This window comes from Lates calcarifer, linkage group LG11 (assembly GCF_001640805.2).
Source record: "Lates calcarifer isolate ASB-BC8 linkage group LG11, TLL_Latcal_v3, whole genome shotgun sequence".
NCBI classification, from domain to species: domain Eukaryota; kingdom Metazoa; phylum Chordata; class Actinopteri; family Centropomidae; genus Lates; species Lates calcarifer.
The window spans coordinates 21,965,753-21,992,084 of NC_066843.1; the positions used below are offsets into that span (position 1 = coordinate 21,965,753).

Below are 26,332 nucleotides of genomic sequence, written 5' to 3' on the forward strand. Positions count from 1 at the left end.
GAAAGAAGCCCAGAGTAACAGCTGAAGGCTTAAAGCTTGGAGCTGGTTGGTATCTCTGTTCATGAGTCTACCATAAGCAGATCATGGAGCATGATGTCCATGGCAGGACACTTTGAGGGAAGCTGCTACTCTCCAGAAAAACCACCACTGCTGCCTGAATTTTGCTAAAGAGCAGCTTAACACTCCATAGCAATACTGGGAAATTGTTTGTTTGACTGAAACTATAGTCAAATTGTTGAGAAGAACATACAACACTTGTGTAAAAAGGACATGCCAACAAGTATGGTGCAGGGAGTATTGTGATTGGGGGCCTTGCTGCCTCTGGGCCCAGACAATTCCGCTGTCATGTTTATCAAGATATCTTGCAGAATAATGTCAGGACGGCTTTCCACCAGCTGCTCAGTAGAAGCTGTGATGCAGCAGGACAACGATCTTCGACATCAAAGTCAATCTACTACAGAATGACTTTAAACAAAGAAAATACATTTTCTGTAGTGACCCAGTCAGAGCCCAGACCTTAACCCAACAGCAATGCTGTGGAATGAGCTCAGAGAGCTGTTCGCACCAGACATCCAAATAATGTAACTGAGTTGATGCAGTTCTAGAAGAAGAAGAAGAACTCTGCACAGGTCTGAAATCCAAGGGCTCACTTACTCTCCATCCAACACTGTGAATGTTTAATGAGGGTTGTTCAATAAAGACAAACATTATGCTTGTTTGTGTGTTACTGGTTTAAGCACATTGTGTTTGTATGTACTTGTGGCTTAGATGAATATCAGATCACCCTTTATGACCAATTACACATTGCACACTTAACACACGTTGTTCTTGCCCCAGTACAACCCAGTCAGCACCTAATTCTGCTATTTTTCTGATCACAGCCAACATTTGTCTGTGCCAACTGTCCCTATAATACCCATAATTCCCCACTGAGGCTCAGTATTCAGACCCAGTTAAAATGAACAGCATCAATTTGCTATGTCTGCTAGCTGTGATTTTTGCTTTTCTGATTGTGTAAACACCAGAGAGGGGACTCAGCTGACACCAGAGAGCATTTTAATATTACAAAAATGAGGTCCAAGGTCCTTGAATACCAGCAAGCACATTGGGCATTCACAAAAAGTAAACACTTAGCAACAATAAACACAACAACTAATAAAAGCTTGTTCCATCAGTGGTAGTAATAGGCATGGATGCAGGTACAAAAGTTCACATTCTTTTTTCATGAAATTTAAAAGCAGGATTTGGTGTAAACCATTTCATTCCACTGTATGTCTTTGTTATACAGGGTCAGTGTTTGATTTCAGTGTTTGATCAAATAAGGTATCCACCATGTGGATACAGTACATCTACTGTACACTTACCAACAGTTTCTTGCCAAAAAATAAAAAAAATATATAAGGGCGCCAAACAAATAGAATTATTGTATTAAAAAAGAAACTAAAAAGTAACTACTAGCATGTTCTGGCTGTGCTCATTCCTGAGAAACATTTATTTACTATTTTTAGTTGGAGAACTTCAACTGAGCAACTACCTTTGAACAGACGACTGTCTCAACTGCAATTTAAAATACTGTACATTTGGGTAAAAATGGCAATTCCTTGTATAATAATTTCATCAGAATCTCTATGGAGTTCTGTCATACTCAGCTATGTACACAACCACCAGAGGGTGACATTCTAACTTCAAACATTTCACAAAGTTTGGAGAAATATCAGAATCAATTTGAGGTGTATTATATGTATTTGTGGAACTTGACATATACTTCCATACCCATCAATTTTAGAACATTATTAGCTTAACAACTTAACTTAGTTTTTGTGTATATTTACCCCTTGTATTACAGACCTGCCAAGAGTCAGCAGGTTTCAGTCTTGCTTTGAATATAGGTGGTGGGCAGGGCAACCCTATAGCTACACCAGGAGCACAATTTCCCATCATCCTGTTTGAGACAGGCACAGGTGTGAAAATGAGTGGAGCACCGAGCGCTCTATCCATTACATTCTTCATACTCTTACCCCTGTCGCTTTCTGGGTTCACCTCTGAATCACATGATGCATGATAACATCCCACATTGTTCTCAAAGACTGTATATTCTCGTATTATTTTTAACTTTTAATTAATATTATTAATCCATATAGAATAGCTTATAGACAAAATGTTTAACTTTCACCTGTCCTTCGAAGTCAGTTAGGTATCAGCAACCTTTCTTTGGTGGTTCAGAGTCATTGTAGTGTCTGCAATTGACAGAATTTGCTGACGGACACAGTCCAGCCTGTTATCACTCAACTGTTTTGTTCAGCTTGATATTTTCAAGTCTCCTTGGTGGCTAATGTAAGAGAAAGCAGGAGTTTGCATAGGCATAAAATATTTTGTAATGCTGGTCCCACGGTCATCTATTGTGTGTTGCTTCAATTCCAAAAAGTACTAGCAGCCTAGATTTGCCTAGTGTTGCTTAAATTCAACAATAGTCAGATTAACAACAAACAATAATAAGAAGAAAAGTCCTTTTCCAGTGTACAAAATGTTCATAATAAGGATTGGAGAGCAACACACCCTGGAGTAAAGGCTGTCATCAACATCATCATGATAGTCACACCCAAAGACCACTCTCAAAGGTCTCCTCTTTCTTCTGTCTCAATTTCCTTTCCAGCCATCCACCGATTCTTTTAAAAAACATTAGGGATATCTATTTGGGTGTCTGAGGATTTAAGAGTATCTTTGAGCTCTCCTTTTGTCACTAGTCCTTTTGTTCCTTCACTCACCAAAACAACATTCTTCTTTGGCAATCTCCTTACTCTTCCTCCATTTTCTAATGTCCTCCCATGAGAATATTGCTGGCTTGCTCACCTTCTCACTTCTTTTTGTTCCTCTGTTTCTTGCTTGTTTGTCTTCCTGTCGGTGGCAGCCATGCACCTTGTTGGTGTGAAGCCACGCTGATACTACCATGAGGTCCAAAATGAAGCAGATGCTCTCTAGCATCCAGCGGCCTGCCATTCTCATCCCTTAGTCTGGAAAAGACTTCTTGGTACAAGCTGCCCAGTTGGCGTTTCATTTCCTGTAGATTTCTCAGGACGTCTTGTTTCTCTCGGAGCAGCCGCAAGCGATGGCGCCTCAAACCAGACACATCATCCTTCCAGTCCCAGCAGCACATCCAGTTTCCTCTTCCTACAGTTCTGGGCAGCTATCTTGTTCTTACCACGGCGTCGTATTTCCCTGACAAGGGTAAGTTGCTCCTCATTGAGTTGATAATTGGTCAATAAGTCATTAAACTCCTCCACTGGCAGATTAACAATGCAGCTCATTGGAGAAAGGGATCTTCAGGGCTCGTGCACGGCGTTCATCTCGACTCCACATTTTGGTTTCAGAGTTGTGCCTGGAAGAAGAGCGGTGGTAATGTCTGGGGTTGTGATGTTGCTGGAAGGATTTGGTGTGTTTTGTGGGTTGCGATGGAAAGGAGGCAGAGGACCGGGGCTGGTTGTATGTATGATCATGGTTGATATTGTCCAGCCAAGGAAAGCCATTTAATAGCATGTAATCACCGTAGTTGGCAGGGAAGAATTTCTTAACATCTTCAGGATACTCTCCCCCTACTGCCCCCATCTCCTCCTCTTCCAGCTCCTCCTGCTTTACGGTCACCTCTACTCCCATATCTGAACCAACTGAACCTTCCTCAGCATCTTCATCCCTGTCTTCATAGCAGGGACTTTCCACAGCTGACTCACAACATGAAGAGGAGGTTGATGAAGAGGATGAGGAAGAGGAATAATAGGAGGTCTCAGAACAACATGGAGAAGCTGGGCTGTGGCTGAAGTCCAGGGAAAGACCAGAGTCAGAGTCTGCCTCCTCCTCATGGTCTAGGAGCAGGGAACAAGGAAAGGTCAAGGTAAGTTCTACAGTTTCATAGTAAGGACTTGAATTTAGCACTGGTGTGCTCTTGAAAGAAAGGTACAAGTTGCATATTTTTTCAAAAATAGTTATTATAGAAACATGTCTATTGTTTCCTCAGTTGATTACCTTGCTGATGTCTCTCTGGTTCACTCTGATCTTCTGTGACTGCCATGCTAGACACTGAGTGGTCATCATCTCTGCCAGTGTCCTGTTTGACTATTTCACAGTCAAGGTAGTCCTCCTCTTCTAGCCTGGCTGCCATCTCCAGACTGAATCCTTCCTCCAATGTGAGGTCCAACAATCTCATCTCATCCAAGATGGCAGCATCCTCTAGGAGGTCACTAAGTGGGCTAGGGAGACCATCTTCACCCTCCTCATCAACCAGAAAGACACTGGAAGGAGATGTCAGAAGGTCTTGGTTCATATCATCCCCCCCCAGAGATGTATCAGAACTGGAAGGTGTTAAGTCACGTAAATGAAAGTTAATATCAAAGCTAGAAAGGTCTTCAGGGTGGAGAGCAGACTCTAAACAGGGACTGCCTTCCATGTTATCCACAAGATCTTGTGCTGGCAGGTTTATGTTGAAGATACTTGAGTTATCTTCTGAAGTTTGTCCCCTGCAGAACTCTTCTGAAGGATCCTCTCCCAAGAGATCCATGTGATCTGGTGGGCTGTGCAAGGTATTCACATTTGAGTTTCTCAAAACATCCCTTGTGTTAAATGCTGAACTGTGGTCATCCAACTCTGCACTGGGGGTGAGAGAAAGCAGGGCTGGCTCTAGCTCTGACTGGCTTAAAGACCACAACAATCCTAGAGAGAAAGAGAGGGCATTTTTATAAAATGTGAAGAATTCTAGGATATACAACAGCACATTTTGTATAATCATTTGTGGAGCATTGAGGAAATATGAAAATAATATTTGGTCATTACTTGACTACCAAGGATTTATGATTTGTTTGAACTCCTACATGTTTTGTATCATTAGCCATTCAACTAAAGAGCACAGGGATCAACATTAACATTCCACATTTAAGGTAATGTTTGAAGACGCTGACAGAAATTCTCAACATAGGGTCTAACTTAGGGCTACAAGATGCGGTTAACAGCTTCAGACACAAGTCAATTGGACCTTCTGTTCCTGAATTCTTGCAACAAACAAAATTAATTACCATGCTGCGGGGGAGTCTCCATTAGATGGACCTCGTGATCAGCATTTGTTATGCCATTGTCAAGGTTGTTACAGTTTTGTTGCAGAGCATCAGATCTCACACCCAAAAGCGCCCCGGATGGTCTTAGATCTACGGCGTGGTCGATTGATGTTATCACATCAACTTCTGTGTTCTGGAGAGGAAGGATGCAAAACTTACTACTACCTACTCAACTCATGCTTATTGTTTGTTGCTAATTATTTTCACAGTCACCTCATGCTCCATGATAGAGAACAGGTCCTGCCAGTGGTGCTCCAGGTCCAAGGAGGGGTTATCAGAGGGGGTGAGCAGCAGGGGCTCCCTGCTTGGGGGATGACATTCTAGGTCTTCCCCTCTACTGCCAACATCACTCAACTGAGGGACAAGAAAGCAGGAAAACACTAAGTACTTCGAGGTCAAAGAAAGACAACAGAATGGACTGAAGAGAAGAGACTGTGGCAATACCTGTTGTTCCTCTGTGAGGGGAAAGGTTTCCTCCAACAGCCTCAAACACTCTTGGAAGGAGAGAGAAGTCTGAAAATAGGAAGAGAGGATAAAGACACAGTATGCCAGTTAACATCTCTTTTGACCAGTTGGTTGGCCTCCCCAGTAATATCCATTTGTTTTTATTAGCCATGCTAGTGTATTTGGCTCATGGAATGTCATAGCAGTGCTACAACTTACATGAGGCATATTTTAAAATGCCACCAGAAGAAGATGAATTGAAATACTCTGAATGTCCATGCTTATCTTTCACACACACATGCATAGCTATACATGCATGTGTGTGTGAAAGATAAGTATGCATATGTCAGAAAGCATATTCTGTGTGTAAAAGGCATCACAGGGTGCAGCTTGCTTAAGTGTATCATCTATGATTTCCTATTCTGTTGAGCTGGCAGTGATCCAGCATTTAAAGATGAAGCATCTGGCTCTGATTTCAAGCATGAAAAACGCTTTGATCATCTTACCTAACCTTCACACAAGTTTACACAGTATAACTGACCACATTATTAGGAACACCTATACACTTGCTCACTCATGCCGTTGTTGAATCAGTCAATCATTTTTCAGAATTTTGTTATCCTCATAATAGAAAGCACATAGAATACTGTGGTAATTTAATATCACTGGACTTATGCCTTGGTAAATAAATCTCTTAGTATGTCTTACCTGGTCTACTTCATTCTCAGTCAACTCTCTGTTATTAGCATGGCTGTTGGAACCTCCTGGTCTCCCTCCTCCTTCTGTCCTCCTGTAATGCCTATGCATCCTGGCCAGGTCTTCCTCTCCATTCTCCTCTTCTGCTCTTCTCTCATTCAGAGCACTGATATGATGAAGTACACGCTGTGTTCCAAACAAAAATGACAAATGATCTAGTCAGAAAAGCCACTGTGCCACAACACTGTAAAAACATAGGTTTCATTCTGCTCAGTTTCATTATACATGCCTTTAAAGTTGCATTAATTGTTTCTGTTTGTAGGTCTGGGTTTTTGTTGTTGCTGTTGTCATTTTGGCCACTTTGTGGCAACAGAACAACAACGAATAAGCATGCCCTCCCAAAATGATTACAGAAAAAAGCTCTGCGCCCAGTATACATTTAGCACTGGTTCTACTAGGTTTTGAACCCTGGACCCTCTTCATTCAATCTTATTGTGACTCCTCTCAGCTACCACAGGAATGACACAGAGATTTAACATAAAAATTGTGAAAAGGTATCACATCACCAGTTACCATTACCAGTCTATATATACAGAATGTTTTACCCAGAGACAGACAGCCAGGCTCAGAATAGCTTTAACCTTCTCCTGACCTGGCTGGGGCTTACATACAAACCCACAGATCCACAGCAGCTGGCCAGTAAGGACATATATGTATTGAATATACAGTATATGGGTTAAGTCTAAGTCACTATCCCTGTGCATTTATTCTTTACATTACTACAAGAGTGCAATTGAGTGCCAAATTCATATATTAGATAAATTCTAATAATCATACTCATTCATCACAAAAATATAAATAGCTTTATCTGCTAGAGTCCAATAAGTACTTAAAATTAAATGTAGAATATATAACACAACACATCAAATTAAAGTGCTAAAACCAGATACAGCCTCAGAGCATCTGTTAAAACTTACATTTCATATTCAGGACTGATGACAGCTCATCAAGTTCTCAGGTACCACCTTACAAAACTTAACAGGGAATGGATAATGAGTCATTCAGAAGTCTTAAGTGACTCTGACATTTCACATTATGCCATCACTGATTGTTAGTTAAAAATAAACAAAGACATCCCCATTTAAGCAGGCATAGAATATCTCTCAGGTGAGCATACCTCTGAAGTGATCAGGCACAGCAGCAAAATAGTGGGCAGAGCACTGATGTCCTAAGTATACCACAGTGATTTGAAAAATGTGTTGGTTTTATGTTGAAATAAGAGGCATATGCCATGTAATTGTAATGGCAGCCTAGAGGTGGCAGCCCACACCCGACTCATGTAGAACAGATTATAGGTGAATATAGAATATATATTGATCATTGGCATCTAGGCTCTGACCTTGTCTCTTGCCACAAAGAAGCGTCAAGCTCAGGACAGCAGGGAGTAAGGGTTGGTGATACTAACTCCCCCCCATAGGCTCAGAACAGCAACAGCAGCAGCAGCAGAAACGGCAGCAAATAACAGCACAGCTTGAGCAGTGCGACAGGCTTGGCAGCGAGAAGACTGATGGCTCAAGTACACTACTATGACTAAAAGGTTGTGTATCTATGTTGCAATGAGAAGAGTATGCCATGTGAGTGTAGCAGCAGACTTTAGTTGGCTGCCTGAACAAGCTTGCAATATGTACTTCATCAACATCCTATAAACTGCCTTATAATGTTCTTCAATCGTTTTACATGACATGATGGCTTAGAGCCAATGTGACCCAAGGGGAGTGTCAAAGCCAAGATAGGCTCCACACCCAGCAATCTTATATCCAGCCAGTTAAATATTATAGATTTCTTTTCTTTCTGTGCAGCGTATAAAACCAAACTCTCTATATTAAATGGTTTTTACAAACATTTTCACACTTTTTATTTTTCATTTGCACTTTTGTTCCCTCATTGTCCAGTGATTAACTTATACTGTACATATGACAATAAATTGTTCTCATTCTGATTCTGATGTATGGTAGGTACAGACATTTTCTTTACAGCTAAAGCCCTGCTGCAGATTAACCAGGCGAAACCCTGGGAAATCACTTGAGCCTGCAATAATATATTTTTTCAGGCAATATTTTTTTTTTTTTTAAATAATATATGTTCCACATATGCAGTTGATCCCTATCAGTCTGTCTAGGATTATTTTTAAAATAACATAATAATGAACAAAACTTTTGTTCAAATGAACAAATGTTCAGATCTATTATTCCAGAATGTACATTTCTACTTTAACATTATGACTTCCCAATATGATGTCACAGTGAAGTTGACCCTTGGATATAAAATGTCATCACTAGTAAAAATCTGTGTTAATATTTGTCATATTTATGGTATGTCAGCGTAGAGATTTATGGGCAAAAATGTGTATTGTGAGGTCACGGTGAACTTGACCACCAAAATCTAATCAGTTTATCCTTAAGTGAATGTTTGCAACAAATTTGAAGAAATTTCTTCAAGGTGTTTGTCTATACTTGAGACTTTGATCAGATCACACTTTAAGATCAGTCCATGAAAAAAAACTCACATGCTTTTTCTTGCCATTGTATGTAAATAACATATCTTGGCAAAAGCAAGATTTCATGTTTTCTTCCTGTACCTCAGTTGAATAAGAAAGCACCAGTTAGTACCTCATGCATTTGTGTACACTTGTTTGCATGTTTGCCTTTGCATCTGAGTGTCCTGTAAACAGGAGGGATTGCAAAACTCAAGAATGTAAATGTGTCAGGACGTAATAAGCCACTGATCAAGTTTCAAAACAAGCAAGTCGGTCACAAGGCCAAGGAGGAAGCTAAAAAAGTGTTTTGTGCATGTGTGTGACTGTATGTGTGTTTTTGAGCTTGTATGCGTGCCATCTGATACACGACTGGAATTCAAAAACATGGTTATATTCACTTTCAGTCTGAGGAAGTGAGGATAGCAGTCTGGCATGTACTTAGATCTCTATGTGCCATATCAAGTTTGTAATGTCCTGTGTGTGTTTGCCCTAAAATGACACTGAGCATCAGCTCACTGCACTTAATATGCTTTTTCTATTTTCAGTACATTAGGATATATTTACATTTTTCTTTGGATTAGTTGTTTTTCAGAACAAATATTAGAAATACTATCATAAGCTATTTTGTTCTCTAAAATGTGACAAAACGGTAGGAAAAAGCAACACAATCACCGCCTTTAATCTGTTTGTTTGGTCAGAAAAACAGTATAATCTTCTGTCAATCAAATTATCAATTAATTAACTAATTCTGTCAGGTCTAGTAGCTTCCTGTTCAAAGTGGCACATTGGTCTTCAATTGCCAATTATTTGGAAGTGAATGGGAGTGTAGGAGCCTGAGGCAAATACAAACACAATTTCTTTAATCATGGTGTAGCCATCCATCCATCCATCCATCCATCCATTATCTACCCAGAACCTTCTTGCTATGAAGTTAAGTGTCAGACACTGATTTAAACAACAGAAAATATTTTTTTTGTCTTTTTTTCTAGTTAAACAATGAGGGATACACACCATTTATATGCTAAGCAAAGCTAACCAGCTGCTGGCTGTAGCTTCATATTTGACATACAGACATAAGAGTGATATCACTGTGAACATCTAACTCTCCACCACAAAGCAAAAAAGGTATATTTACCAAAATGTTGAATTATTTCTTTAACGTTGTTAGACCATCTGAAACTAAGACAAAAAATTATTTAAAAAAGTATCACAGTATATGTCCTCTATGATCTTTGTTTATGTCTGTGTATATATATAACAATATTGCTGACATGTACCAAAAACTTCCACAGTGCCTGTTGCTCTGCTTGACACTTGATCCCTAATACAGTGCTGAACATGACTTTGTATGTGTGTGTATGTGCATGTCCAAACTAGACATGTAGGCCAGTATCTGGGTTATTTATATATGGTAAAGTCTGTTTGTCAGCACCAGGCTTGTGTTGTCTGAGTGTATACTATGGAGTCAGTGATGATGAAACATGTTGACCTCAACGCTGGTAAAAGCTAAAAAGTAATGGAACCGACAGCAGTGTAAATGTATCTTTCTCAGCTCTGCACTGTTCTTTGCATAGACCCACAGAAACATTTACATGAAGAATTCTAGCTCCTACCTAACCTTTTAGGACCAAAGTATAAATCCTGCTTCACTTCTGCAGCATTTCTACTACTTCACTAAGCTGTAAGCCTCAGGGCCCAGTGTGTCCCCTTTCACTATTTTAGATGTCTCTCCATTCACGGTGAGTTCTACCGATTATTTTTAGTTTTAACATGTCAGTATCTGTAGTGAAAGATCTGACAGTCATTCATACCTAGAACATTAGTAAGGTAATGTATGAGGCTAAGTCTGTCTTACAGGGTAAAGCCAGGCATGTCTGAGGTGTGGCTATTAAAAAATAGTTTACTATGCAAGATCATACATGCAAGATCACTTGCAATAAAAGTGTTTAGGGTGAGTTAAGGATGAGAACTACCTGTCCACAGAGGGATGCTTAATACCCAGATATATACACCAATCAGCCATAACATTATGACTACTGGTGGATGAAGTGAATAACATCGATCATCTCGTTACAACACAGTGTTCTGCTGAGGAACCTTTGGTCCTGACATTCATTTGGACGTTACTTTGTCAGAATTATAACGAGATGATCGATATTCACTTCAGCCACCAGTGGCCATAATGTTATGGCTGATCGGTGTATATATACTGTGTATATCTCAGAATCAGAATCAGTACTACTATATGCCATGAATGAGGAAAACATCAACCCTGACAACCACACTAGCATCCCAGTTCAAACGGGAAAAACTTATCCTCTGATACTGATGATCTGACCACCACACCACAAATGCACAGGTCAGTGTCACTGAATTAATCAGTAAAAAGCTGGATATTCTTGGAAGTTCCACCAGCAGATCGAATAGTTGCTAACAAGCCTAGAATTCACAAATAAGCAACCATCATATAGACAACGCTAAGCTCAAAACCTCTGTGGAAACACTCACTGCCCAGATGGACACGATTAAAAAAAAAAAAAATGAAAGAAAACGAAAAACATGAAACATTTCAATTGACAATCCAGATACCCTCACCAAATATTCATGTTCTCTAAAATTCCTGTCAGAGGCTGTAATAACATTCCACCACATACACCAACTAGGATCCGATGAAAATAGATCTTAATGCGTAATTGCCAAAATTTTTATTTCCTTCAGAAAGAACTTGTAAAGAACAAGGGACACTGCTGTGCTCATGTCTGTCTATTTATTTTAAGGTGTATTCTCTACAGGTTTACAGTGTTTCAACTGTACTGATTGTATTGCTCACTTTTCCTGGTGAGGTCATCTGTGACTCATCTGACTGACTCATTATCTCACATGACATTACAGTCAGTTTTGCAGTTTTGGTGGCAGTCAACAACAGCAAACTTGCTGCAGCAAGATAAATCTGAAATGTATGTCTACTTCATGCCAGGTATTGGGGGGTGAGAAAGTAGACAGGATATAAACTTCTCTCTCAAATTCTCTCATTTCATTCTTAACAAGGGAAGACTGTCCCAAAGTCTGTTATCTCTTTGTTTCCCAAAAATAATAGCTTAATAATAGTCCTGTTAGATCTATGTTTTTGTTCTGTTTTTTTTTTTATTTACAATTGTTAGAAATTAAAGACAGGCGGGATTTGAATGACCTGCTGAGAGCATAGATTTAAAAATTCTGCTTCTGGCTAAAAGACTCTTTGACATGATAAAACTTCAGCTCTGATGTCTAAACCACACAGTTTGAATGAAACAGCTGTACCTCTATATTGTCTTCCTCCATTTCTTCCTGAAAGGTACCACGTTCAGCTCTGGGTTCCACAGACGGATCTCTTCGTTCTCTGTGTACCCGAGTGGGAGCTCTCTCCACCAGGGAGGGCTGGTCTGGAAATTCCATGGGGAGAGGATCTGGCTCCCTCTGGACCAGCCATGTCTCTATCTCTGTATGAGGAACCTGTGGAGAGAGGACAGAAAACACTTAAAATTTTGTAAATTTTTCTCCTTATGACCTACAGAACATACTAGTAGTTGCACCATTACATTCATTGGCCCTAAAATAGCTAACATTCACGTTCCATTTCTTTAAGGCTGGGAGTGAAAACACTTAAAAGTCATAGGTATGTAGTGTAAAATATTTCAGAAGGGGAACTACAACAACATCTCATCTGTAGAGAAATGTTTTATCAATAAAGATTGACACCACTCTCATATCTATTTGCTAAATATGAAGCAGCAGCCAGCAGCTGAATAGATTAGCTTAGCATTAACACTGAAAACAAGGCAATGGGACTTCCTAGAGTCCTTATATAACTGTAAGGTTGTCAATCAGTTAACTTCACACAGAGCCAAATTAGCTGTTTCCCCCTGCATAAACAAACTGATGAAACAACTACTCATAAGTACTGTTTTTAATAAAATGGAAAAAGAAGGTCAGAAAGGTACAGTCACTGGGGAAATAGTTCAACATATAATAGTATATTCAGAAATAGTTTGGGAATTATGTGTATTCAGTTTCCTGCTGAAAAGTTAGATAAGAAGACTGATACCACTCTCACGTCAGACCCAGAAGCCAGTTAGTTTGACTGAGCACACAGACTGGAAACGGGGGGAAATGGGTAGCCTGACTTTGTCCAAAGGTAATAGAATACAACTACCAGTACCTCTAAATCTCACAGACTAATATGTAATACCCAATTTGTTTAATTCAAACAAAAACCAAAGTGTAAAAATGGCAACCTACAGTTTTGTGGGAGGTTTTTGTACAGATAAAACAAATGAGATACAAGAATGTAATTAATGAGCTACTTAAGCTGGTAGACAGATTTTGTTTCCCCCTGTTTCCACTCTCAGTGCTAAGCTAAGCTAACCAGTTGCTGGCAGTAGCGTCATATCAAACTTACAGATATGAGAGTGGTATGGCTCTTCTCATTCAACTCTTGGCAAGAACATGAATTATAGTATTTCCCAAAATATTCAGCTATTCCTTTCTTCCTGAGATTCTGAAGGAAGAAAGACAGAAAAACACCATAGTTCCACATTTGTGAGAGACTGAAGCCCCTGTTAGATAAAATCTATAGCAGCAGTGAAACAGCTAAAATATTAACATAAGGACTTATGGGACCATAGAGGTAAAACCAGAAATTGACATCTTTTCCTACCTGTAGTCTGTCAAGCGAGCGGACCCAGCCTAGCAGCCTTCGTGCTGTGAAAAATCCGTCCAAGTCCACATTCTTGGAGTGCTGGTCATGGCCATCCTCCAGGTGGTTGCGGAGGTTGTGGAACTGTGTCTGGGTCAGTGCCAAGGTTGGACCCAGAATCATCTCATGCCACAAGGGAGGCAGGTAGGGTTCCAGTCCCACGTCGACCCTCACTCCACAGAGACTCAGCAGGATGGCCATCTGGATGAGGCCCTCTGTGAAGTATTTCTTCAGGTACAGCATGGTGTTGGTATCTCAGAAGATATACAAAGAAATCAGCAGGTGGGACCCTGTACCCGAAAAGATCCAGGGTTCAGTTCAGTCCCCAGCACAATGAGTGTCTCTTCTGCTGTAGTGTCCTTGGGCAAGGTGAAAAGACCCTACAAACACTGCTTTGTTTGATGACCTCCCTGTGGAAGGGCAGGAGCTAGCAAAAAACTCAAATACCCACTCACACAGGGCCTAATGCAATGTCAGAAAATCCTCTGTTGGGAAACTATTAATTTTTACTTGTGATAGGGAAGAATTAATAATGTACCTCTGAACAAGGCAAGATACAGCAGGCGCTTATTGTCCAAGATTAGAACGTGCTGCTTTTGAAGGAACTCTTCTTTTATTGGACCGGACTGTAAAAAAGGTTGTGGCTGTGAAGGTTGCCCGTTCTCACAGGCTCATCCAAAACATGTTGATCTTCACAGAAACTCCACAAAAATGTCCTCCTGTGAATAAAGACATCCATTTACTTAAGAGCACAGAACTGACTACAAAAATATAACACAAAAACATTACTGCATATATAATTGAGAAAGTTGACATGTTTTTTCACATTACATATACCTTTATCTTAATGTGATTATTAGTTGCTCAGTTAATCAATATATCATTTGGTCTATAAAACATCAGACAATAGAGAAACACAGCCTCGCAGTTTTACATTGTTTCATATTGCTTGTTTTATCCATCCAGCAGTCCAAAGATATTCACTTCACTAAAAAAGCCCAAACCAGTAAATTTTGATCATTTTTGCTCACAAATATTATTTCAAACATTAATATTAATATTACTGCCGATACATTTTCTGTCAATTGACTACCAGACTTTCAATGAACTATATTATATAATATTCCTCTAATGTTGATGTTAACTATTTTATTCTTCTTATTATTTTTATGCTGCTATTACTCAAACTACTGCCACTGCTACAACTATTACTACTTTACTATTATTACTGCTGCTGTCTTCTACAGCTATTAGCACAGCTATTGCTAATATAACTACTTCTACTACAACACATATACTGCCACCACTGTGCTAATGATGATAATAACAGCATCCCTATTGTCAGCTCTTATCTTCTATGGTCAGTGCTGCCTGACCTGCAAAGGGGCAGCAGTTGAGAGGTTTGACAGTTTATGTGAGAAGATAAGGCAGACAGACACAGAGACAGGGCAGAGCCAGCTTGTAGCACCACTCTCAGAAACTTCGAGATACTTCTAGAAAGGTTTTCGTAACCACCTGCCTGCCCAGCACTGCCTGGGTTAGTCACTGTGGCAGCATGATGTAATTGGGTGTTTGCCTGGAGAAACCCTCTCTCTGTCTCCTCCCTCAGATGAGTCACTGGGTTTACTTCTAATGCTATGGTAATCTGTTAACAGAGGTTGCAGTGGAAGAGATGCAAGTTACAGGAGTTTGAAAACTTTTTTAGCACCACCCAGTGTTACAAAAAACAAACTATACACATATCTACACTTCAGAGTGGTGTATTATATCATCTAGTAAATAGTTTGGTAAAGTACTACCTTGTGCTCTTGAAGAAATTAGTGTATTAGCATATAGAGCTGTCAACATAAGTTTAGGCAGATACTAGGATGCCATAACGTATAAGAAGACAGATCTCTCACAAGCGACTGGCCTCCTCTGTTCTTATCATTTTCTTTTTTTTTTTTTTTTCATGTTTTCCCCATCAATGGATACTACAGGTGTAGCCTATCAAAATCTGTTAGTGTGAACAGTTAGTTCTCCTTTACAAGTTAAAAGTCTTGTTTTGAAAATTATGATCAAAGTACTTAAGTGGCAAAATATACAAAAGCAAAAAGTATGAAAAGAGGTAGGCAGTAGTACTGGTGATGCAAAACATGAACTCTGCCAGTGGTGTAATATTTAAGTTTATTATTTATACTGATTGCATCTTATTGTTGTATTAAGTGGACACGGAGGTTCTACTATTTGGTCAGTCAATCTATGTCTGATATGTTTTAGAAGCTTATCATATATTTTTCATGCAAATTTTGAATTTATAAAATGAGCATTAACTGCAACTTTCACATTTAATCGTGGAGCAAAAATACAATATATTAGTCTGAACTGTGGTGGACACGCTACTTAAATTGTATCATATAGTAAATGTAGCCCACTTCGGTGCATTACACCACCTGTGGTCCAGCACTCTATAATGCACTACCATGTCTTAGGTTTAGTTTATGTAAATACTAATATATTTGTCCAGTCCAGCTAACTTTTCTAAATACCTGTCGCTCTGTGATTGTGTGTTACTGCTGTCATGTTTCCTGTTGTTTTCCTCGCAGCAAGTTACTGTTGTTTTCATCAGCCCCTGACAGCGAACCGATGGCTGTAACATATGCGCTGCACGCAACTGACAGACGCGTTGAAAAATAATATCAGTGTAAACTCACAAGAAAACAAAGAGAGAGTATTTTAGTGACTACACTAGCGATAACAAACTATAAAATCAGGGCAAATGCTACTGAAAATAACTGGGGCATAGGGAACTGATGTTAGGTTCATGGATAGCTTAAGTTATGACAAGTAACAAAGCACTTTTAATTCAGCTGAGTTTCGAAGAATATTGGCCTATAAGAATAACAAAGGAATATGTCTTACCACAAGCGGTTGTTCAGAGCGTTGGGCGGTGTGTCAGACTGTTTCAGCTGCTTGAATGTACTGATACTGTCCCGGTGTCAGTTTCTTTTCTGAGCTTTACTGGTCTGGAGGGTGGGACTTTTTAAAAGCATGACCCTGTGATGACGTATGATAACTCCTCCCTGGAAAAAAAAAAAAAAAAAACCTACCAACTGTTTGAGTGTGTGTGTGTGTGTGTGTGTGTGTGTGTGCAGTTAAAGTACCTAAGAACCTAAGGCAAAAGCACTTGCTCAGCAGAAGACAAATGGCCTTTGTGACTGATATATTATTCAATAGGACATTGTTAAAATGTTAATAGTGACACATGAATGTGAAGTATTTTACTGCTGTATCTGGTCAAGGTTGATCATTTTAGTCAAGTAATTCCCAACCTGGAGGTTGGACCCTTCCAAAGGTCACAAGATAAATCTGAGGGGTCACAATACGATTAATGGGAGAGGAAAGGAGAAAAAACAAAGTTCTCACCCATGAATCTGTTTTCCATGTTTGTCTGTTTCTCTAACCCTTGTTTCTTTTGTGAAATATTGGATAATCTGAACAGTTTGAAATGAAAATGTGAGAAGTTTAGCAAAAAATATGTCACTGGTGGAACTGCTGACAACTCAATCAAATCTTCAATCCAATAAATGTTGTTGAGTAGAAAGTACAGTATGTGCCCTGCGACTGGTTGGGCACATGTATGAGCAGGACCTCAGTACCATGGCTCCACCAGCCCATCATTACACTGGTTCCAAATGAAAAAAATGGCTGCTGGTTTAGCATTTTCAGGAGACAGAAAGATAGTTTTGACATTAATGTAGCTTCTTTTGGACTATCTGTGAGTCTGCAGTTGTCTTTTCAGTTGTTTTGTGAGTCCCAGAATGGGCCTCACATCTTTTCAAATATATATATATATATATATATATATATATATATATATATATATATATATATATATATCAATGAGTTAACAGAAATAATATGAAGGCCAGTTTTTCCAGTATATATTTTGAAGTAGTGCTGTGCACTTCATGCTGCGGAGAGAAGGTGGGTCTGTTGTAATGGCTACCTTCATAGAAACGTATCTTGTGCGTTCAAATTAATCAAAACGTAGGAAGGTAGTAAAATGTGCCCTTACTATACAGTCCCTCACGCATATGTTTTCTCTCTATGACCATTCTGGGGTTCCTTATGCTCAAATCTATCACCCACTGACTGATTTTCCTGTGTATCTTAGCCACCCCTGATGTTCGAGGGTATGAACATTTCTCTTCCCCGCAGAGTACTTCAGTCCAAAAACAAATGACTGAACTGAAAAAGGTTCCCAAATATGGAAGCCAGTTACTGCCAGGAAAGTCAAACTTAAGAAATACTTATACAATATCCTTTTAGTCAGTTATGAGACTATTCAACTTTCATATTTGACAATAAAAGCTATGACTTTTAAAAGTTCATTTCAGTTTAGGAAGCTGACATTCCAGCTATTCTGCTGATACACTTGTTAGCTCAGCAGGAGTATAACTGGAGATATTTCCTCCCCCATGAAAACCAGCTGCTGCCTCATTTAGTTATGTGGACTGACAGAATTAATAAGATGTTGGTTCAATTACATTAATATTTTTCATTTACAGATAAGTTATAAACATTTAGTGTTAGCTTTAGCTAAGGCTAGTAATTTTTATCTCACCTCCTATTTTTTACTTGACATAGCTCCCTATTGTTAGCTACTAATTGTACGTTTTCCCAAAGCATTATACAAATTGTCAAGAAAGATAGATAGATAGATAGATAGATAGATAGATAGATAGATAGATAGATAGATAGATAGATAAGCTGATTGATAGTTGATACACACTAAAGTACAGCAATCCTCTTTATTTAGAAAAGATGGCTTTTGGCAGTTTTTGGCAAATGGTCAAAGACACAGTGTTGGTGAATCAAAATTCAAACATTTTGCTAGATGGAGGGAAACACTCAATATTAATATTCTTGAACTGTAAAATGAGTTTAAATGTGGACAGTTATGCAGAAATGTTTCCTTTCAGTTTACATTCTAGTATTTCAGCAAATGCCTATGATTATACTACAGACATTTCTTTCTGCTCAGCAGGTTTCCAACCCACTGCTTGTAGGTTGCAATACATGACAAACAACTAACAGGGCAGGCTGCTCTAGCAGTAATAGAGACATGTAGCAGAGGGGTCACATGTTTAGGATCCATAACACCCATGTCCCTGCCTCCAGAGCATTAAATACAAATAAGAATATCAACTAAATGTCTAGAACAGAATTATACAAGGCAAATATCAAAACTGCAATGGCACATACACAATAAAACAGCTACTCAAGAGGATCATTTATTTCTTCGGGGCACTGATGCTGAATACTCTTTCATAGTAAACAACATGATTAATTGATTATCAAAAATGCACACATAGAAACAAAAGCTTGTCAGTATTTTTAACTACAGCAAACTTGAAATAACAATTGTCAGAGGGAATAATACAAAAGGAAACCCAGTTTGTTAAATACAAGATGGGCAAGCTGTAGATTTCACCAGTTACCATCTACAGATGGTTAGAACACACAAACCCACAACAGACAGCTAATATTTGACAAAATAGCTCTCAATGTGTCAAATACATTCACTGTGAGGAGAATAGTCTATAGTATAAAATTATTTGCTTTAACACTGCAGACACTTCAAAAATACTTCTTAGTTCATTGGAACAACACAGGAGTGCCTTTCATTTATCCTTCTAAACAGAACAACAAAAAACCAACCATGTAATGTTTATTGCCATGCTGGACAACACTGTCTAAAGCACACGCTGTGACAGTCATTGCATTTCACAGTGTAGCTCCATGTCATGTCTTTGAATGACAGTAATTTTGGGTTGCAGATTGTATTAGCTAATTTGCAATTCCACACTTCTTTGCATTTTAATAAACAGACACAGTTTTGAAACTGGGGTTTCTGGGTTGTGTACTAGATGTGAGAAAACTACAACATACTGACATTTGTAAGAATCCAAATGACTAAATTGCAACTCCACACATAACAGCAGGAACAACCGTATGTCATGTGGTTCAGATCATATGTCTAGGTAAGGGTGAAAATTAAAAAAAGGTTTACAGGTTTAACATCACCAGCTTGACAAAACACTACCCATAGTGAGTCAAGTTGTCTAGACACATAATTAAATTATCTTGAAATAAAAAAATTCTTGGAATATGGTCCCCCAAGAACCCCCAGAATAGGTTTCATTTTTTTAAATTCAAGAATCCCTCAACTGGAGACTTGCATTTAGTTACAGAACCTGGTGGAACACACAGGTGAGCCATGACTTTGGCTCTATTTGGTCATTGTACACTGAGTAGATGTGGAGATATTTCACTGAATAATTGATTGAATTGATTGTAGTGTGACCAATTTGTGGTAGCAAGGATTTAAGTTATAAAGGAATTGAGGGTAAATTCAAAGTGATTCATTTGCTTCACTAGAGGCAAAACCCACTGACCAGCAGTGAAGGACTGTAACGGACAATTCTCCTGGATAAACAAATAACTTACAAATGTGGCGGGTAAAAGGATTACTTTTAAAACAGGAGATCTGCACCAGATTATGTCTGATTATGCCTTCATATTTTCCTTCCTCTCCCATTGATCCCATATCTTTAATGCTCAACAAAGAGTCTAAGACTGAGGGAGCTGATGAAATTTGTTCTAAACTTCTTCAATGTTCTTCATATAAAACATCTGATTTCCTTGAACTTAAGCTCATTTAAACACAAACCAATAAAAACACTAAATGAAAGAGGAATTCTTTCAAAGTCTGTCACAGGGGCATCATGAGCCCAGTTTTACTGATAGTGTATCACCATCATCTGTTCCACTAAAATGTCCTTCTTATAAAGTCACTGGCTTTACAACTTTACAGTCATCTTTACAGCCAGATATTTGGTCAAATCAAACAAAGTCTTCAAGCAGGATGAGATTATTTCACTTATTTCTAATGCTTCTTGGTTTTATAGACAAAATGCTGAAATCAAGACTGCTGCACCAACAGGACAGACAATTATAGAGAAGGGATGAAGTTTTTTAATGAAAAGATAATACCTGCTGGACACTTTGAGAAGTACTTTTTTTGTGCCTGTTGTCTTGTATTGTTCTGCACTTCCTGAACAGACACGTTAACTTGCATGTCGCTCTGTTGTTCATGAATAGTATTTTGTTTCTCTTGACAGAGGCTATAATAAGATAATGTTAGAATGAAAGAATGAAAAAGTCTATTAGCCTTACAGTACTTTGGTTTCCCACTGTTCCACATATGAAGTGTGTACTGAGAAAAAATGTGGAATTAAGTTGTACTTTTAAGTGCAGGTAAGGTATCAACAAGAAAAAGAAAACAGTTGTATTTATACTTAAAACATAATTCTTGAAGAAAAAACCTATTACTCAATATTTAAAGCAAAGACAAAGTTGTAATTTTGGAAGATTTTAAAAATAAAGTTGTACTTTCATATGAAATGTCAGATTAGGAAAATTAAGTTGTAATGGTAAAATAACATTTGAATCCTCCAGCGAGCTTCAATCTGTCAATTGAGAGATATGAATGATTTAAACTAATCTTGAATAGAATAGTCCATAAAACCAGAGATGGCAATGGTATAAAACATATTCAAGTGCTCTGCTGGTGTGTTACTGACCAAGTGTATGGCTTTATTCTTGTAACATTATGTCTTTTTCTTGTAAAATAACTTTATTCTCAAAATAGTCAATTTTTACACAACATTATGACTATTTTTTAATGTTGCATTTTTTCCTCACCTTATAAATCCAGGGTGCAGAACTTTATATTAGCTATCACTATGTCTATAATACTGCACACAAATGTAGTGCAAAAACAAAAGGTATCATGTCAAAATAAAGGCAATAAAACAATGTATACTTAAAGTGCACGGTTTGGCAAGAAACAACCAGGGATGATTTAAACATTTTTATGATGTTTTCTGTCCTTTTCCTATTGGACCACAGAGCAGGTCACATCCTTCACTGCTTTTAGTTTCATGACTGTTTTATATTTTTTTTTTTTTTTCTGTTTATTCTTCTTCTCACCGACAGTAATTCCTTCTCCTAGGTTTTTCCTCCCATCTTCTTATTTCTCACCCACTTCTTCATCTGTGATTGGACCCAACCTATCCTCCACCCCTACACACCTTCTGATCCTCCTCTTCCTCACTAGGATCCAGCTTCTTGTTCCTGTCCCAGGGCCTCTAACAGCAGTCCCATGGGTGTCCTCTTCAAACCAATGCTTTCCAGTTTATTCTCCAGCTTATTCTTCAGGCTACGCAGTCGCACCGATGCATGGACCAGAACCACTATGAGACAGACAGAGGGATGAAGAGATAAAGTGCTCTCTTATTAGCTAGTCAAGGTTAACTGAGCTGACCCTTTTTAAACTGCAAAGGAGTTGATTCTGAGTAATGATAACAGAGTTCATTCAAATTACTATGAATTCTCAAATACTAGCTGTTTCATTTACTTCAACTGCAACATTTGCTGCAACATGTCTTCATTAAAGACAATATATGAGATAAAAAAAAAAATCTGAGTTTTAATTAGCTTTTGATAAAAACTTAACAATTCTTCTGTATTAGAAGAGAAACTTCTCTTTTTTTTCAACCACTATCATTCAGGATGGGGAAAAAATGCAATATAACACAATGAACTGCAACTTTCAATGTGAAATTTCTCTGTGATGTGTTCATTGACTTTAACTCAACAGTGATCCAAAAAGTGCTACGCAACTGGAAGTAATTAGTTAATGAAAACTGTACTGTTGTTGTACTGCTTGAATAAGTTGAGTTGAGTTTTTTTTAGACAATGGGTGTCCTGAAATATCATACCGTTTACAAAATATTGCATCTTGTGCAAAAATTTCATTTAGTGTGAAAAAATACAATACGCCTGACAAGTTTGGCAATTCCACTTGTCCTTAACTTGCATCGCATCTTTGAAATGAGAATCACTAAAGTATATTTAATCTTAATCTTAAATCTTGCTAGAAATTAAAGGTAGGGCTATTAGAAATTCTGGTGCATGCTGACATAACAGAGCAGAATGGCAGATTAACAGACAAGAGGAAACAGATTATATAGATTTTTTTTTTTTTTTTAAGGGATGTGTTTGTTTTGCTGCTGAGTTTGAATATCAACAGTCTTTCTCCAGGATGGGATTACAAATACCTCTCCAAATGAGACCAACATTCTTATGTTTGTGCAAGATTGTCACTGTCATGTCAATTTTGGTGAAATGTTAATGATGTATCACAACAGAACTGTATCATAATTACATATTAACAAATGCATCATTTCATTTGTGGTCTCCTGCTGCTCCTCCTGCTGTTAGACTATGACAATACATCTAAGTGTCAATTGTTTTACGCAGTGCAACATTATTATCTTTTGCCATATTCACTCTGTATATATACACAACGTAGTAAGTACTACCAGTGTGCTTAAAGAAAGAAAGAAAACTGCATTACTTTAGTATTTGCCATTAATAGTATCACTTACTGTACTTTTAGACATAGACGTAGACTTTTAAACAATTGTTTGAGAGAATGCACATCTGGTACATATATGCACAGTCCAAGAGACTGGTAGGATACAAGCCAAGTGTACAACCATACATCAAACCACAAGTTAAAGCCCAATTGAGAGAAGCTCTGAATCAAACTGTGCCAAGGTGCTTGGAACCTATTGCACCTTGCCTGCAAGACTAGTTGCTTTTTCATGTCATAAAAAGTATTCAAAATTGCAGACTTTTTTTTTTTTATTTTCCAACATCAATGCAGCACTTTTCTAATACTATTCACAATGCCCAATTCACTTCCATGGTGTTGGTGTGCCAGCAGAAATTTCAGAGATGGATTTCTCATAGTTGGAAAATAAAATGAACTATCTGCATGATTAAAAACCATTAGGGAGAAGTCTGAAAATACAAGTGATACTTTACCAAATGTGAAATGTACTGTGGATTGTTTGAAGGCAACTAACAGGCAGTGTAAAGTAAATTCATGGAGATGATAATCTGCAGCCCAGTCTTATTTGCTAACTAGTGTCCTCAGGCAAGAGTGTGAGCTTAACTTAATATTCTGGTGTAACATGCTGATATTTGTGTGTGTGTGTGTGTGTGTGTGTGTGTGTGTGTGTCTTACTCAGTATGGGAAAGGCTATCCCAAACAGGAACACAGCAACGCCTCCCAGCACCGTTATGAAAAGGTAACTGGCCAAAAGAATGGCCAACACACAGATTGATGGGTGGTTTCTACGGAAACGGCGAATGGGAGCTTGGTTCTCAGCAGCCCAGACAAAGCCAAGGAATAATAAGGTGACCACCACTGCCCCAACAAACAACTGGAAGGGCTGGAAGTACCTGAGAGCAAAAGGACATTTACCAACACATGGAATGGGAAGTGATGGAAATACCTTAGATGACAAGGAGTTGACCCCAATAATCAAACACACAGTTTTACAGGTACAATCAGGTGACAGTAATAAAACAGACTTTCAGGAGCTGAAAGGAGGAACGAAATTAATAAAGCAATTAAATGGAGAAATCTAGAAGCACATGGGTATACTATACATTATGAAGACATTATAAGAATTATATTATTTTGATGGTTTTTGTCTGATAAAATGTCAGAATCCATTTTGCAAAAGCTTTGATAAAATAATACATCTAATATTAACAAGTAATGCTAACAGTGTCAGACAAGCAACATTAACATCATCAGTCTCATTAACAAGAAGAGATTAGTGCATATGGGAAGTTCAGTTTGGACATGAGGAAGAATTTTCAATGCGGAATTCAACATGTTATAAACTTTGACTTTTTCATGTCTGATGGTTAATGTTGGAGCACAAACCAGCTTATAGGTCCACTACAGCCAACAACCAGACTGGTGTTGTGGTGAACTGTGGGATACCTACTCTGAATACCATGGGGGGAGCACACTCTTGCCTACTACCTGCCAGTGTGTGAACATGCACTTAAGACTATAAGTATGGGTATTGGAACATAACAAAAGGCTGTTACTCCAGTCAATACTCAGTGTACCTACAGCAAGTCTTATGTGTACATATCAAAGCCTGACTATATTATTCCTCTGTGCCACAGAGCTATTAGAACTATTAAAAACACATGAATAAGCTACGCTGTTGCAGTGGGTGACATGTGACGTGTTCTTTCATGATCATGACACACTTTGTTTTGACCCAGTCCCACATACACCACCCTGCTGCCCCAAACACTCACCACAGAATCAAATATGGATTGATCCTTGCTGAAAATATTTCCCAACAAATGCACATGAATTTGCTTCTGTATGAATAACATTTGTTAAAAACCACAGTGACCAGCCGTAAGGTGTAATTTTTAGATCTGATGAATGCAGACCCAGATGTCTGACTCAGCAGACTCAGAGGACTGGAGTTTAAATTCTGATTAGGGGTTCTTTGTAGGGATAGAAAACGTCTATTTTGGTGTGGAACCTTTATCAGCTTGCTCTGGCTCCACAACCTCAGATCTGAGTTAAGTATAGAGCAAGATGAACGACAGTCTGTTCTCCTGCCTCCCACGTTATGATGATGGAGATCAGCAGTAGTCTTTAATTTACATGGCGAGAAGGAAAGGCTTAAAGGGACAGCCTACATCAGAAAGGAAGATTTCACTCTTATCTCCATCGGATAACTAAACTTCTCGAGTGCTCTCTGTCACCTGTCAAATTCTGCAGGTTACACGACTTTATCTCATGAGCAGACAAATATTTCTCGCTGCTGACAGAAATGCCAAGTCACGGAAAGTACTGCGGCAAAACAGAAAAACGTCAAATAACTTCTGAGTGTTTGCTGTGGACTTCCAGTACGTTCGCTGTGGGAGACGGGGGGGACGTCAGAATAATGAAACTTACCCCACTATGAGCAGGAAGCACAGCACGGACAAGAAATAATTGCTCTGATAGTATAGTAGGTTGTTAATGATGCGGTTGTTCCAACGGTCCAAGTCTCGAACATCAGGCACGGCGAACCTAGCCGAGCACAGGAGAAAATCATCCGTATCCCGGAGGGGTGGCGGCCGAACACTAGCCATTTTTCCTAAACGATGATAGACTAGGTTTCCCAGAATGCAACGCGGGGAAGAGGGTGGGCGTGTTGCTCGATTAGTTTCTGACGAGGCTCGTGCCCGAGCAATCCGGAATGATCGCGCAGGAAAGGGTGACCGCCGTCACTTAATTATGGCGTGTTTAAATAGCGTGTTCGAGTGGCATCCATGTTATTTTAAGCCACCGTAGATATTTACTATGCTGACTTAAAATTAATTCACAATACGTAACAACAATGAAGATGTAGCCTACTGTCCAATATCTAATATGGTCAAGAATTAACTACCGACGCATTCATTTACAGTTTTCTTCTTCAGGTATCAAAGGTTTGTTGAACCTCTGGTCTGTTTTTAAAATATGTTCTAAACTGAAACAATCCTGTTCTATGTCTGAGTTAAAGCATAGAGGAGATATTATATCTAATTATAGAAATATCTATTTCTTGGTGGCTATAGTTCACTTTAGGTCAGGCCATATGACATATATTCTGTTTGTTTTGTTTTGTTTTGTTTCTTTTTGTTGTTTTTTTTCAGTGATATTTCATAGAATCACATTTTAGTCTTTATTAAACAGAAGTCAGAACAGCTCTGGTTGAGTTATCCCATTAGTATGAGGAAACTATGACTATGTTATCCAGAGATGACAAGATAATTAGAGTGTGATCTTGAGATAAGGTTGTTGGCTTCTGTATTAATGATTTTGCAGTGTAAAATATTTTCAGATTTTTATCATGA

At 38.5% G+C, this 26,332-nt stretch overlaps 2 protein-coding genes across 2 annotated transcripts; both read right to left on the minus strand.

Moving 5' to 3' along the window:
* Nucleotides 1-1,039: 1,039 nt before the first annotated feature.
* Nucleotides 1,040-16,500, minus strand: nfe2l1a (nfe2 like bZIP transcription factor 1a). Its single transcript, XM_018698438.2, is given in 12 exon segments — nt 1,040-3,133; nt 3,135-3,296; nt 3,298-3,857; nt 4,018-4,701; nt 5,061-5,232; nt 5,313-5,453; nt 5,544-5,612; nt 6,252-6,425; nt 12,076-12,267; nt 13,472-14,229; nt 15,026-15,155; nt 16,412-16,500. Coding segments are annotated over 10 exon segments (2,715 nt in total). The 5' UTR covers nt 13,754-14,229; nt 15,026-15,155; nt 16,412-16,500; the 3' UTR covers nt 1,040-2,854.
* Nucleotides 16,501-18,289: 1,789 nt separating this feature from the next.
* Nucleotides 18,290-25,624, minus strand: praf2 (PRA1 domain family, member 2). Its single transcript, XM_018698461.2, has 3 exons — nt 25,407-25,624; nt 23,652-23,869; nt 18,290-21,810 (listed from the first exon to the last, which is right to left on the minus strand). Exons 1-3 carry the CDS (start codon nt 25,583-25,585, stop codon nt 21,671-21,673), a joined length of 537 nt encoding a protein of 178 aa, XP_018553977.1. The 5' UTR covers nt 25,586-25,624; the 3' UTR covers nt 18,290-21,670.
* Between the last annotated feature and the right edge of the window lie 708 nt (nt 25,625-26,332).